The sequence below is a fragment of the Dreissena polymorpha genome, chromosome 10, assembly GCF_020536995.1.
Source record: "Dreissena polymorpha isolate Duluth1 chromosome 10, UMN_Dpol_1.0, whole genome shotgun sequence".
Lineage (NCBI taxonomy): Eukaryota > Metazoa > Mollusca > Bivalvia > Myida > Dreissenidae > Dreissena > Dreissena polymorpha.
In genome coordinates, this window is record NC_068364.1 from 55,639,151 (window position 1) to 55,654,385 (window position 15,235).

Below are 15,235 nucleotides of genomic sequence, written 5' to 3' on the forward strand. Positions count from 1 at the left end.
GATAGTTCTGCTTAGAAATCCTAACTGTTTCCAAATGTTGATTTATAGTTTCAATATAAAAAGTTAGTTTCTGGTTTTCAAAAGTAAACTTATGAAAAATCTAAGGAGGAGGATATGTGGTATATTGATACATGGTCCAAGGGAGATAAATCTTGTGAGTATGCTGCAATAGAACTGTAATAGTTATCTACCAAATGACGTAAGCTACTCTTCAATAAGAAGTTATTGTTGGTATGATTATGATGAAATGAATACACTAAATAAAACCATTGAAACAGAGTAATGACTTGTTTCTGCGTTTATCCTGTGTTGTAAGGACACCACACCAATATTCTAACATTTTTGATTATTAAGGAGTGTTATTTTGCTTGTTAAAAGTTAAAAGTTTTAAAACATAATATGTACATTTTATTCAGATTATATGACAATTATTTTGAAAATCGTCATTTTACCAAACTGTGAACAAGTCTTTTTATAGCATTTGTAACACGTTTAAATAAGTAAACTTAAAGTATTTGATTTAATGTCAAATATAATTACTAAATGGTGTAATAGGTAATGCCCTAACAACATGTCATTACTTATTGGTGCCACATAAAAGTCTGACTTCCTAACTTCATGGAAATAGGTTTTATAATGAATCCTTTCAAAGTAGAATATATCAGCCAATTTCGTTTTAACATCGTGAACGTTGGATGGTTGTCTTTTCAATTTTGCCATACATGTTTGGAGATGTAATTGATTTTAGCACCTGAGTCTAATTGTGCCATTATTGGAATGTCGCCAACTTTGATTTCACTGATGACGACCGTCCGCAAACTAAATGTATTTTAGGAATTTCTTGTTCGTATCAAGAAGTATTGGACGTTGTTACGCTTGCAATGAAGTCTGAGTTGGTGTTGAAATGTTCCCTATTTTCATCGTCATTTTTACTTGGTAGTTACGGATTGGACAATGAAACTGTGGTTGTTGTTATTGTTGTTGTGGGATTTGAAAAAAAAACAGTATTGATCGCGGAATTGTTGGAAGCTGCCTGTGCCGTACAGGATTCAAATGAACCCCATTTGACCCCGGAATTATTTGAAGCTGTATCGGCGTATGGGATTGTAATGAACCCCAGTTAAACCAATATCTGCTATGTGTTGATTCCCGGCACCTGAAGAAGAGGATATCTCTGTGGATATATTGCATGAGCCAAACTCCAAACATATATTGGATTTATGCATTTAGATCTATATGGCTTTATGTAACATATATAAACAAGTTTACAACATAAACATGGAAATGTAGAACATATGTAGATACAAAAATACAACACATACATGCTCACATTGAATGTCGCAACGCTTGACACGCCATAGTATTGTACTGCTTCGCGCATGTACCGACCAAGTGTGTTTTACGTGTAAATATTGTATAGTTTATTGTGTAAAACACGATGCTTTAAATAAACAAATGCATAACGGTGTTTATAAAAAGGAATACATCACAAAAACACGCAGGTCATTCACTCATACGGTGATATTTGCACCGGTCTATTGCATTCTTAATATGATTTGATTAGCAGCTGATTTTTTATATGTTGGCTATTATGAGCTGTGTGTTAATGCTGTTGAGGTTTTTGATACGCTTAAATGAACCTGTGAAGCCAAAATTTATCATGCATTTAAAGTAAAATAGTAAATATCCCCATTTCAAAAGATGAAACTTTACCGCATTAGTTTTAAAATAAATGGTTTAACTACATAAACAGTTCGCTGCATATAAAAGAGTGACCACGTGTGAGTTCTTATGTGTGTATAGATGGTTTCTGGCATTTAAGTTCGGCTGATGACGTGACTGCTACTGTAAATAGGCATGGCATATTAGTAGATCAGCAACGGTTGCTATCTGACCTGATAAAAGTATGCATTGACTGAATACAGTTTGCCCCAAAAAGACGATATATATATATATATATATATATATATATATATATATATATATATATATATATATATATATATATATATATCAGTATATGAGCAGATTGCACATATCTAGGAATAAAGTTTAAAGTGTACGATTAGATCTCATGTAATGAGTTCGTGTAACACTGCCTTATATCTATACACTGCAAATAATACAGAAACCGTGGCTGATGTTCAAGTTGTAGTTTATAGGAGTTTGTACGGCAGTAAACAGAAAACGTTTGATCATATGGAAAATTGCATACATGTCTCGGAGATTGCTAGTTGTATTTAATTTATTACAATTTGAGCAAAGTGTACATAGCATGTTTTTACATACACAAAGGTTGTACTACACAAATTCAAATTACTTGAATAATAAATCTTCTTTTCAGCGATTTATAATCGGTTGCGGTTTACGATCATTCGTGGAAAATGCAAATACGCTATGAAATTACAACAAAGCTGTATGGTGTTTAATTACAATTGGACAGGTCGTTAGTGTGTCTGTTGTGTTTGCTTTTGAACCCTTCTTGATCGCGTTGTTGTTTCTGTTGCTGTTGCTGTTGTTGCTTCTGTTGGCATCATGTTGTTGTTTCTGTTGTTGTTGATGTTGAATCTGCTGCCATCGTGTTCTTGTTTCTGTTGTTGTTGTTGTTGAATATGTGCCATCGTTTCGATTGGAACATTAAGGTCTTCGTTTAGTCAAACTGCTTACAGAGTCTTAGCTATAGTAGTTCTACATGATGTCTAAAGTGCCGAAAATACAGTTGACCTTTAGATGCGCTATGTGCGCACGACAAATAGATGAACCACGACTTCAAAACAAAATCAAATACAATGACTGTGTGCCTTCTTACAATGAACACAACTTGGAATAAAAAATAACTAGTTTACATAGTGTTTTCTTTCACTTGTGCTCGATTTATTACGGGCATTGCGACGGAATATGAAATACTTGTTATTAACTTGTGGATTAAATGTTGTCTTTTTATTTCATTCATTTAAAATATTTAGTCGATTTGCTAAAAACTTACGATGACATTGAATTGTACTTTTAATATTTAAAAAATGATTTGTTACCGGGGGTTGAACTTTTAACGAATCACTAGTTAACTTATTTATACAACGGAACAACTTAATGTTTATATTTGGAAGGGCAATCTTTTGTCTAAAAGAAAAACTCCTTGATGAGCAAGTTTAATGTTGATATACCCAATGATAAACAGCGGCTGGTACAGAAACATTTGTATCACGTAGTGTGTTTTAAGATAACATTGTGGGATAAAAGTTCGCCGATAACTTGGTATGCACTTTATCCAATACGGTAGAAGGTCTAAATAAAAAGCAATAAGTAAAATGTGACTGTTTTCTTGTGCATGTTATTAAAAGCCAGGTGTAAGTATACAAATGTAAAGTGATTTGTTTTGTTAAAGTGATCTTTTCACGCTTTGGTAAATTGACAAAATTGAAAAAAGTTGTTTCAGATTCGTAAGTTTTCGTTTTAGTTATGATATTTGTGAGGAAACAGTAATACTGAACATTAACCATGCTCTTATATAGCCATTATATGCATCTTTTGACGACTTTAAAACCTAAAAATTATAAAGCGTTGCAACGCGAAACGATTGAATAATTTGGAGAGTTCTGTTTTTGTCGTTAAATTTTGTGAAACTACGAAGATTGCATATATAAGGTATAAAATACGTCAAGATGTGTACTCGGCGGAATAGCTCAGTAGGCTAAAGCGTTTTTACTTCAGGACTCTGGCAGGACTCCAGGGGTCACTGGTTCGAAACCTGCTCCGGGCAATGTTCTTTTCCTTTTTTTAATTTATTTCTTGATTTTTTACTGGAGCTTTTATGATCCAATGTTTACATTTATCAATATAAAGCATTTAATGAATAAGTTAAAAAAATGCCAAAATCTGTGAAAAGGTCCCTTTAAAATGAATATAATATGTAGGTAAGTCATCGTTTTAAGTATACGCTTTGTGAGAACACAATGATAATTACGAGAAAATAATTGCTAATATTTCTTCATTTTTTTTTATTTGATTAAAAATATATCATGTGTGTGTCTTTACACAGTAAAGTTCAATCATCGATATGGACTGATGACATAAAGACTTTGCGTTTATTTCAGTGCATACTTTTTAGTGGTCAAGGGAAACTACTTCCACGAGTAGCCCCGAACGAGATTACTATTTTATATAACAAACACTATTTGATTTTATGTTCTTGAACGATGAATTTATTAAATGCGCAAAAGTCTCTTTAGCATCATAGCATTTCGTGCTGCCGGAAGAAAATAGTTTCTGCATCGTTGTCGCTTAAACATAAGTTCGTTCATTTGTTCAAAAAAACAGTTCAATACAGAAGAGTTAAATGATCAGGCTTACATTATTGATATACTCACTGTTAATTCACAGCATACTATAAAATACTAAGTCATTTATTTATTTCTGTAATTGTATGCTCGAATATTGTCACTAGTGGCGACACATTCGATTATAAAGCGAACAAAGTGCGAATGATAAGCTCATAGACATGTTTTAATGACGTCCATAAGTCATGCTTGTTTATTCATTAAAGGGATCTTTTCACGCTTTGGTAAATTGACAAAATTGAAAAAAGTTGTTTCAGATTCGTAAGTTTTCGTTTTAGTTATGATATTTGTGAGGAAACAGTAATACTGAACATTAACCATGCTCTAATATAGCCATTATATGCATCTTTTGACGATTTTAAAACCTAAAAATTATAAAGCGTTGCAACGCGAAACGATTAAATAATTTGGAGAGTTCTGTTTTTGTCGTTAAATTTTGTGAAACTACGAAGATTGCTTATATAAGGTATAAAATACGTCTATAATGTGTACTCGGCGGAATAGCTCAGTAGGTTAAAGCGTTTTTACTTCGGGACTCTGGCAGGACTCCAGGGGTCACTGGTTCGAAACCTGCTCCGGGAAATGTTCTTTTCCTTTTTTTATTTTTTTTTCTTGAATTTTTACTGGAGCTTTTACGATCCAATGTTTACATTTATCAATATAAAGCATTTATTGAATAAGTTAAAAAAAATGCCAAAATCTGTGAAAAGGCGCCTTTAATGATGAGAGATAAACGAGCTATAACGTATAAGTCGTTGTACTTGAATGATAGGATTACTTATTATTATGGAGTAGCTTGACCATTAACTAGTGTTAGACCCCGGTCGAGGCCAAGAAACACAGATGTTTGTAAATGTTTAGTTCAACAATATACATGTCATGCAGGTAGATGTAATGTATAAACAAGGGTAGTGCTTACTATGGTTAACGGCTCTGTTAGTTGAATACAATATCACACCCACCGATGAATCTCCTGTAGACTCAAGTTCTATGGTGGTTGTCTATTGCTTATCGACATTCATCAGCATGGAGTCCCACCGTCGTCAATGTTTCGCCCCTGAACCATGGGCATCTCGGGAGCGTGGGGACACCGTAGCTTCGGTGTGAATGTCGATATCTATACTTCTTCCAGGCTGCATCATCTCACATCAGCCACAACCAGCTGGTCAATCGCTCTGCAGCTTGACTTAGTTTCTGGATAGTCCGCCGTCTATCCCTGCCAGTAGACCAGACTGCTGACATCAGTCGGCACACGGATTGTGCACAGAACCCTCTAACGCCTACTTCTATGGGGAACAACCAAGTACCCCAGCCTCTTTGGTTGCAGACTTCTAACAGCTCTGTATACTTGGACTATTTCCTCTCGTAGGCCCCCTCGCACCTGGTTTCCCAAGGTACAGTTCAATCATGAGTAGTCGTTAACCTGCCTTTGACCAGAGCACGATGTCGGGCCCGAGGTTTGTCTTCACGATACTTGTGAAGACCAGCTTGTCGTCGAGGTCAACCTTCATGCTCCATCTGGTAGCGCCGTTGAGGATTGAGGTTTTCTGCGTCGGCTGTCTCTGTGCAGTTTCACCCGGCTTCACGAAGTTGATCATCTTCTGTCGAAGTGTGCTACTGCGTTCCTTTTTTGTCTCCGAGGACATTGTCGTGGCGCCATCTGTACCTTCCTTGTGACAGAGCTGTAGGGGAAGCAAGAAAAACATGTTCTAGAGTTCTGGGCGGTCACATAGTTGGCATTTAGGGTCTGGTATGATCTCAACGGCAGAGGTTTGCGGGTGATGGTAGGAGGTCATGGACAAACCTAAGGAGGAAGGAAAGTGTGATGAAGTCGTACTTCCAGATGTCGTGCCAGGTCAATTTTCTGTCAATTATATTCCATGTTGTCCATGCTCCCTGTGTTTTCATTTCTACCGCTCTAGCTTGCCTTTTGTTTTCTTCTTACTTCCTGACTTTTGCCCTGATCATGGGCGCCTCTCTTTCTTGTCTGCTCGGCTCCTCAGAAGTGTTTTTGTCGCGCCAATGCTCTGACGTCCGACAGCAGTGAACCCAACAGTGTCTCTGTGCTTGAGCGAATCCTCTGCTCGGCTGACAGTCTTCTTGGCCGACAATTTCCTGCTGGTGCGGGTAACAAGGCCTGCTTGTCGTATCTGCGCATCCCGGGAGTCTCTTAGTGTGAGTACCAGTCTTGTCTTGGCTGTCTTGAATTCCTCCACCAGTGAGGACTGTGGGAATTGAAGCTTGTTGTTCTTTTCGTACAGTCTTACGCTGGAGAAACTGGGAGGTATTCCTAGCCACTTCCTTAGCGGTCGGCTGGTGGTCCTCTCTAAGGCTTTTATAACTGAGCTAGATACCTCATACAACATCATGGGTAAGATGAGCATTGGTAGTAAGGCATGCTGGTATAGCCAGGCTTTGAACTTTCCAGGGAGGTAGCTGCGGTCTATCATATTCAGGCCCTCATCTGACTGTGTTTCAAGCATTCTGACATCGTCGCTGTCCTGTAGGCTTGCATCTAACCGTTTCCGTAGACATTTGATAGGGCTCTTCATTATCGATGGTATCTCCTCGTTCTGTACTTGAAGGGTGAATCTATCTGTCGGTTTGCCCTTCTTGATGATCATAGATCTGGACTTTACTGCCTTGAATTTGATCCTGGTCCATGAAGCGACGTCTGCCAGGGCAGTCAACATCCATCTCTCCTATACATTGGTAGTAGTGGTGAGAGTGAGGTCATCAATGAAGCCTCGACTAGATGGATGATAGATGCCAGATTCCGTCTTTAGTCCGCGTGTCTCTCTGGGGGTTGCGTTGATCAGGAGATTCTTTCCCATGATGAAGAGTACTACAGAAACTATGCACCCGAGCACAATTCCTTTTTGCAATTTCTTCCAGTCCGTCAGCTGGTCACCCTCGGAGAACCAGAGTGTGATACCATCAAGGTAGCTCGTTATGATTTTCTGGGTACTGGCTGGGACATGGTAATGTTGGAGGGCTGTGTAGACCAACTTTTTAGGGATGGAACCATATGAATTGGCGAGGTCAAGCCAGACGACAGTAAGGTCCTTCTTACTTGCTTTTGCTTCTCGTATCAGTTGGGTGAGCGCACTGGTGTGCTCTACACAGCCGAAGAAACCGGGAACGCCTCCCTTCTGCACAGAGGTGTTGATATACTTGTTGGCTGTGAGGTAAGTCGTAAGTCTTCTGGCGAGGATAGCAAAGAAATCTTCCCTTCCACGTTTAGCAGTGTAATGGTTCGGAACTCGTCAATGTTCTTTGAATTATTTTCCTTGGGTGTGAACATTCCTTCCGCTTCCTTACAGGCTGCTGGTACCTAGCCTTTCCTCCATATCACATTCAGGAGTCTCCATAACCTGTTTAGTGGACGAGATCACATCTTGTACACTTAGTGCGGTATTGCGTTAGGTCCAGGAGCAGAACCAAATCGTGATGACGTCCTTTACTTTCCCCAGTGTTGGCTCTGAAGTAATGAGTTCAACCTCAGGAGATGCTGCTGGTTCTATGCAATCACAGCTACCTAGTGCATCTTTTCTACTGGCATCGGAATGGTTCGAGGGTTTTGAGGGCTCCTGGCCGCTCCTTGTCCAGAAGGTTCCGCGCAAACTTGTATGGGTTAGCCGTGAACGCCGACCTCTTCTTGGACCGCTCCCTTTCCTTCCTCCTCGTACTTTCAGCTTTCCGCACAGATTTAAAGGATCTCCTTTGTGCGTCCTCATTGATAGGCATTGATTAGTTCATATGCTTGTATAGTATAATTATAATATTCTTCTATCTTCAACCGACCCACCGCCGCTTTTTACTGATTTTTACTGCTAAGGAAATAAGTTGAAGGGGGTTTAATTTAAGAGTCATACCGATGCTATCTCTGTGTTTTCTAATCCAAATTGCCAAAGTCTCTTTACTAGGTCAGAAGCGAGGTTCATCTGCATTACTTAAAGAGAAATAAAACCCAGCATGAAGCCTCGTTTTTTCACTTTGCCATTAAAAGTTGAAAATCGATCAGTTGCGATTAATCCTCGTGATCAAATTGGTTAGTGTTACAGAAGAACACGTGTCTGTTGTAGACACAATAAACACATACTACCAATCCAATAAACACCTCATTTACTTAGTCATACTATTAGTTGCTTTCAAATTAATTCTGTTTCAACTAGAAAAAATAAATACATTTATGAGTACCGGTAATCATCAAACAGATTAGAATATAAATAAGTTAAATTGTATGCTGCACCGGCAGGAGGTTAACATTACTTAAGCACGTGGTCTTGACGGCTTTACAAATATGCCCGAAAAGTATATACTATCCCGGAATACTATCGGTACACCGACGCTGGCGTACAATGAAAACCCGGCCTCTAATAAAACAATTTCGAATAATATTTACGAAAACAACATGATAAGACAATGATTTGATGATGTTATTGATTGACTTGATTTGCAGTATACTGTCATTACATTAATTTGTTTCTTGTTTTAAGAATATACAGGTAATTCTAAACAGCTTGCTTCCAGGGATAGTTAGTTGAAATTAACCTTAGGACATGGCATTAATGTCATTATTTGTATTTCAAGCATCTAACCTTTTATTCTTTAGTGTATTGTATGAATATAAAAAAAAGAGAAAAAAAATCAGGCATTTTCACAGAATATAATAACTGCAATTACATTATCTGTATAACATTTTGAAATATGCAATATATATTCAATACAAATAAATAACTTATATTGACACCAACTGATGTGCAAAATTTGTACGAGTTTATATTGTGCGATTCATAATTTAGGATTCAGTCTATTATTGCACTTTTAGACTAGTTTTGTAGTAGTTTTATTTATGACAAATTATACAGTTTTGTTATGTTTCTATAAAAGTTAAAATAATATGAGATATCTGTCATTTGTTAATATGTGATAATTGGATTCAGGAATGTGATTTTTTGGGGCTATGATGCTTAGAAATAGTAGTACAATTTTCCTTTTGGTTTGCGGTTTTACTTAAGTTTTTGAGTTTCAAAATGAAATGTGCCACTCACAATCTTTCTGTTAATGAGAGTTTCTTATACCAAATGATATAATGCGATATGCTCAATAGTTCAGTTAAGAAAAGTTTCTTATGCCAAATATCCTTATGTTCTTATGGTCTTAATGTTTAGACAAGTTTCTCACGCCAAACGTGCAATTATGTCATTAACACTCTTTCTGTTTCCATAATTGGATTGTACCAACTGGCTGGTAAGGCTCGCTATTATAAGTCGCTCTCTCCCTTTTCCATAGTTACGAAAGAAGAAGAAGACCCCTGCTGAGCAGGAGATGGCCGTTTACCATGAGTTGCTGACCTGGTGTCAAACAGAGGCTGAAGAGGTTCTGCAGATCGTGGAGCAACCTGTTACACCCCTACATCAGGAGTACATGGTTAGTTGCTATGGTTACAAATGCATGGACGCAAAGTGTCCTCCCAGATTACCCTGTGCAGTCTGCATAAGCTTATCAGGGATTACACTTTCTGCTGCTATGGAAAGTTGCATGCTCCCCCAAAATTTATTTTGGGGGAGCATATAGTCGCCGCTTCCTCTGTCTGTCCGTCCGTGCACAATTTTTGTCCGGGCTATTTCTCAGCAACTAATGACCGGAATTCAATGGAACTTTATGGGAAGCTTCACTACCAAGAGGAGATGTGCATATTATCAGCGGGTTCTGGTCGGATGATTTTTCACAGAGTTATGGCCCTTTGAAATTTTCTATAAAAAATTATTGTCCCCCCAACTAATGTGCCCTTAAGACGTTTCCTTTTATAATGCTCCCCCAAACAATTTTGGGGGGAGCATAAAGTCGCCGCTTCTTCTGTCCGTCCGTCCATCCATCCGTGTGTCCGTCCGTACTCAATATTTATCCGGGCTATTTCTCAGCAACTAATGACCGGAATTCAATGAAACTTTATGGGAAGCTTCACTACCAAGAGGACATGTGCATATTATCAGCGGGTTCTGGTCGGATGATTTTTCGAAGAGTTATGGCCCTTTGAAATTTTCCATTAACTGTACATATAGTGCAATTTTTGTCCGGGCTATTTCTCAGCAACTAATGACCGGCATTCAATGGAACTTTATGGGAAGCTTCACTACCAAGAGGAGATGTGCATATTATCAGCGGGTTCTGGTCGGATGATTTTTCACAGAGTCATGGCCCTTTGAAATTTTCCATTAACTGTACATATAGTGCAATTCTTGTCCGGGCTATTTCTCAGCAACTAATGACCGGAATTCAATGAAACTTTACGGGAAGCTTTACTACCAAGAGGAGATGTGCATGTTATCAGCGGGTTCTGGTGGGATGATTTTTCACAGAGTTATGGCCCTTTGAAATTTTCCATTAACTGTACATGTAGTGCAATTCTTGTACCGGCAATTTCTCAGCAACTAATGACCGGAATTCAATGAAACTTTATGGGAAGCTTCACTACCAAGAGGAGATGTGCACATTATCAGCGGGTTCTGGTCGAATGATTTTTCACAGAGTTATGGCCCTTTGAAATTTTCCATTAATAGTACATTTAGTGCAATTCTTGTCCGGGCTATTTCTCAGCAACTAATGAACGGAATTCAATGAAATTTTATGGGAAGCTTCACTACCAAGAGGAGATGTGCATATTATCAGCGGGTTCTGGTCGGAAGATTTTTCACGGAGTTATGGCCCTTTGAAATTTTCCATTAACTGTACATGTACTTCAATTCTTGTCCCGGCTATTTCTCAGCAACTAATGACCGGAATTCAATGAAACTTTATATGAAGCTTCACTACCAAGAGGAGATGTGCATATTATCAGCGGACTCTTGTCGGATGATTTTTCACAGAGTTATGGCCCTTTGAAATTTTATATAAAAATCTTCTTGTCCCCCCCTCCAACTACTGTGCCCTCAAAAAGTTTCCTTTTATCTGAATATACAGTGCAATATTGTGACAAAAAAACCTTTGGGGAGCATCACCCGTCTCCGACGTTTTCTTGTCTGAATATATAGTGCAATATTGTGACAAAAAAAACCTTTGGGGAGCATCACCCGTCTCCGACGGTTTCTTGTTTTTTATCGTAGAGCAGCCTGTCACTGACCTGCATCAGTGTTGTCTTTGAATAGTGTGTGAGGACTGCCCAGGCTAATCTGGGACGAAACTTAACGCTCATGCATTAAGCCCAGTTTTCCCCGAATGAAACTCATGCAATGAGTTATCATGATTTCCTTCCATTTTTTTTATAGAATATTAATGGCGTGGGTTTTAATTACAGCTGTTTTGGTAATAATAAAAGTCCAGTTACACTAATGAAGATTTTAATTTAATTACCAGTAGGTGGCAAGGATTAAAAGTGTTTGTATCATGGCATTCAGTACAATGAATACATTTTGATCTACCATTTTGATAATTATTATGTTTGTTCAAAGTTATGAGCTACAAGTAATTGAACATATATTAATTGATATAAGCTCAATTATGGAGATTTGTAATTAGGAAGTCAACATGAAATTCTGTATTGGCAGAAAGCAAATGTAATCAAAACAAATGGTGCCTATTTATTGCACAATACTCGTGGAGATCTCGAGAAACATTGAATAATTAAACACTGGCTGTCTTGAAGGGATAGAATTTGTTGGAAACACATCTTGAATGAAGTGATGTTATATCTTTTAAGATTCTCCATTGTTTTGGGTATTTATTCTGTTGCAAATATTTAAAAATGAATACAAGCTGAAGTTAAATGTATCTTGTCTGACATTTTAGGATTATTTGGCATTCAAAGCAGAAGTGGACAGAAGGGGGAATATTTATAACAAAAAAGACGAAAAAATCCGAAGTGGAAAATCTGTAAAATTAACACCGGAAACCTTCAAACCCCTTGAGGAGACCTGGAAGAAAGTGGCTCGACAGACGCGTCTCTGGCTGTGGAAATTGGACGCGAGCCTGCCGGGAAAGCTCGGAAAGTCTGGCGATTGGTTGAACCAGGCAGAGGACATTCTGGAGCTTGAGAAAGAATTCTTAGAGGATCCCAATGAGATGGCAATGCAGCTGGGAAAAATACTACAGGATCACAGGGTGAGGAGATATTATTTTTTTTGTGTTGGTTGGAATGTTGTTGTTGGATGAAAAATGATTGACGGAATAAGTCTGAACAATCAAGAATTCATAAATGAAGAGTCTTTATGAATGATCCATATTTATGATCAAATCAGAATAAACGTTTTATTTACCAACCAATACATGTTTGAAAAAGTCAGTTATGTCTTCATGGACCTGTTTGTTATATTATAAATGCAAAATATAGTGAATTTTACGAGAACAAAATGTAACGCAAAACACAAGAGAAAAAAATGTTATGAAAATTATTCCACCATATAATTTAACATATTGTAAAGTTAAGTTAAAGCTATGATTAATTTATGGTTCCGTTTGCACTGCTATTGTTTTGGTATGACAATAGAATTGTGTGTTGAATAAAGATGTGCTCATATTTTCAAATATTACAAACAATTTATGATCTTTTAATTACATTCATCTTGTTGTATGTGTATATTTTTGTAAAAACAACATTGTAGCCCTGTGATTGGCGTTACTTCCTGAATGGATTTTGTAATCATGGCAACAACGAGGTGAGGTGTCTTATAACCATCAATTTAAAATAAATATTTTATCAAGTCTTCACATTTGCATTTTAAGTTAATTCCATTGTGGTGGTTTTCCTTTGTAGTAACATTATCTTATGTTAATTGTCCCACTATTTCTAGCAACAATTCACTTAGTAAATTAAATAAAATATAAACATGTCTGTTCTGTATACGGGCACAATGTATGTTGTCTGGGTTTTGGGACTTAAAACTATTTGTCTTATTGGAATGAGTTTTTGTTTTAACTTTCTATATGAAGGAATATTTTTTTATTTGGAATAAATTTTATATTTTGATAGTGACAGTGTCTGTGACACATTTCTAGTTAAATAATTATTTTGGTGGCTTAGGTGATGTCATTTAACCCTAGACTATTTACATAGGAATCAGTTGTTATGGTAGTGGAGTCCGTATGTGAAATCGCAAAACTGTATTCGTAGTACTGTCAAATTATAGACAAATTCGGTTCATTACTAAATTTGCAACATTTCATCAGATATTCTTTGATGTGTAGATTTATGGTTTCTCCTTAAAGTTCATGGAATAATTAAGCTGGTAGTCAGCTGTCCAGTGATTTGTTCTTATGCAAAAAATGTGTTTAGGTAAGATTTTATTGAATTCATTTATTAAGATATTAATTGATCCTCACTGGTTTTTCTTTGAAGAAACTCTTTAAATTGTAGAGGAAAAATAACATTCCTCAATGAAAAGGGGCTGAAAGCATGTGCTTAAAGTGTCGTTCAAGTTTAGCCTGTCCAGTCTGCACAGGCTTATCAGGGAATATTTCATTGAAAAGGAAGTCTCTTCTTAACAAAAAGCCAGTTTAGGCAGAAAATGTCATCCCTGATTAGCCTTTGCAGACTGCACAGGCTAATCTCAGACAACACTTTACGCACATGCATAAAACCCTGTTGTATTTTATTAGCAAACTAACATTATTAATTCTCACTATTGTCCTTTTTCAGACATTCTTTAAAGAGCTGGAACCCCAGAAGACATTCTTCCAGCAAGTGCGTCGTGCGGGAAAATTCGAGGGTACACAAATCCCGGCCCCACAGATGGACAACCTCCACCAGCGTCTGACGCGTGTCTGCACGATGGCCCCGCAGCGCGAGCGCAGGCTGGAATATGAGGAGATGAAGCACCAGCTGCTGGCATTCCTTGTGGCCTCAGAAAACAAGCTCAAGATATGGACCGTCAAGTATGGCCATCAACCCAATGTGGAAGCGCTACTTGCTGATTATAAGGTGAGATGTTAGGGACTTGTTTCCTCTTTAGCGGGATCCTAATATTAGAGAACATTTCCCCAAAGTGATGCAGTTTGCTCCAAATGTCCGAGATAAGCCTGTCCTTTAAAGCAAAAAATACAGTTTAGGCGGAACATGCATCCCTGATAAGCCGTACGGACTGCACAGTCTTATCTTGGACAACACTCATGCAATAAGTCCCATTTTGCCAGAGGGAGGGTCATGTATTATTAAACTTATGCTAATGGGTAATACATACAATCTTTGATTGAAGATTAACTTGTTTTCAGAACTTTGTACATTCCGGGAACCTATTCAAAAACTATGACCAAACATACGAGACCTGCAAGCGTAATGGAGACGCATACAGAAAAACCAACGATGACAAGACCGAGACAGAGAAAATGAATGCTTACTTTGACGAGGTGAATGGACGCTGGAAGAAAGTCTCAGTGGAGATCAAGAGCGTTCAGTCGATGGTGGAGGAGGTGATAGATTGCTGGCGGAAATACAACGCGTGTGTGGACGTGCTCACGGTCTTGCTGAATGATGGGGAGCGGGTCATGTCCAGATCTGCAGACGAAAAACAGGTGGGCAAATGTGATTGATTGATAAGTTTTAGTTTAAATCTTCCTTGTACAGGGCTTTTTATCAGGAAATTGGGAAGAGGCCCTAGCCTTTCAAATTGGGAAATTCATGCGCTATAACTGCTCATTTTAAGAAGACCGTTTCTTTAAAAAGTTTTTGAAACAGGGTCTTTTTCATTGTGCAGAAGTATTAAAAGACACATTGTGGTGCATTCTTAATCATATTAGAGCTCATTGCTCTCAATTTGGAAGATGCCCAATATGTCTTAATTAAAAAAATATATAAAAAAAAATAAAAAAATTTCAATTTGGGAAATTGGGAAATTCCTCTATCAATTTTGGAAAAAAATACCTTATTTTGAGGTTGAAAAGCCCTAATTGTATGACATGGT

General features: G+C 37.6%; 1 protein-coding gene across 1 annotated transcript in view; it reads left to right on the forward strand.

Moving 5' to 3' along the window:
- Positions 1-15,235, forward strand: part of LOC127848452 (muscle-specific protein 300 kDa-like) — a 44,518-nt gene that overhangs the window by 14,131 nt on the left and 15,152 nt on the right. Inside the window, exons 2-5 of the mRNA XM_052380919.1 lie at positions 9,633-9,770; positions 12,129-12,440; positions 13,975-14,256; positions 14,547-14,846. Coding sequence (XP_052236879.1) covers positions 9,669-9,770; positions 12,129-12,440; positions 13,975-14,256; positions 14,547-14,846 — 996 coding nt within the window. The 5' untranslated portion in view covers positions 9,633-9,668. The remainder of the gene's footprint in view (positions 1-9,632; positions 9,771-12,128; positions 12,441-13,974; positions 14,257-14,546; positions 14,847-15,235) is intronic.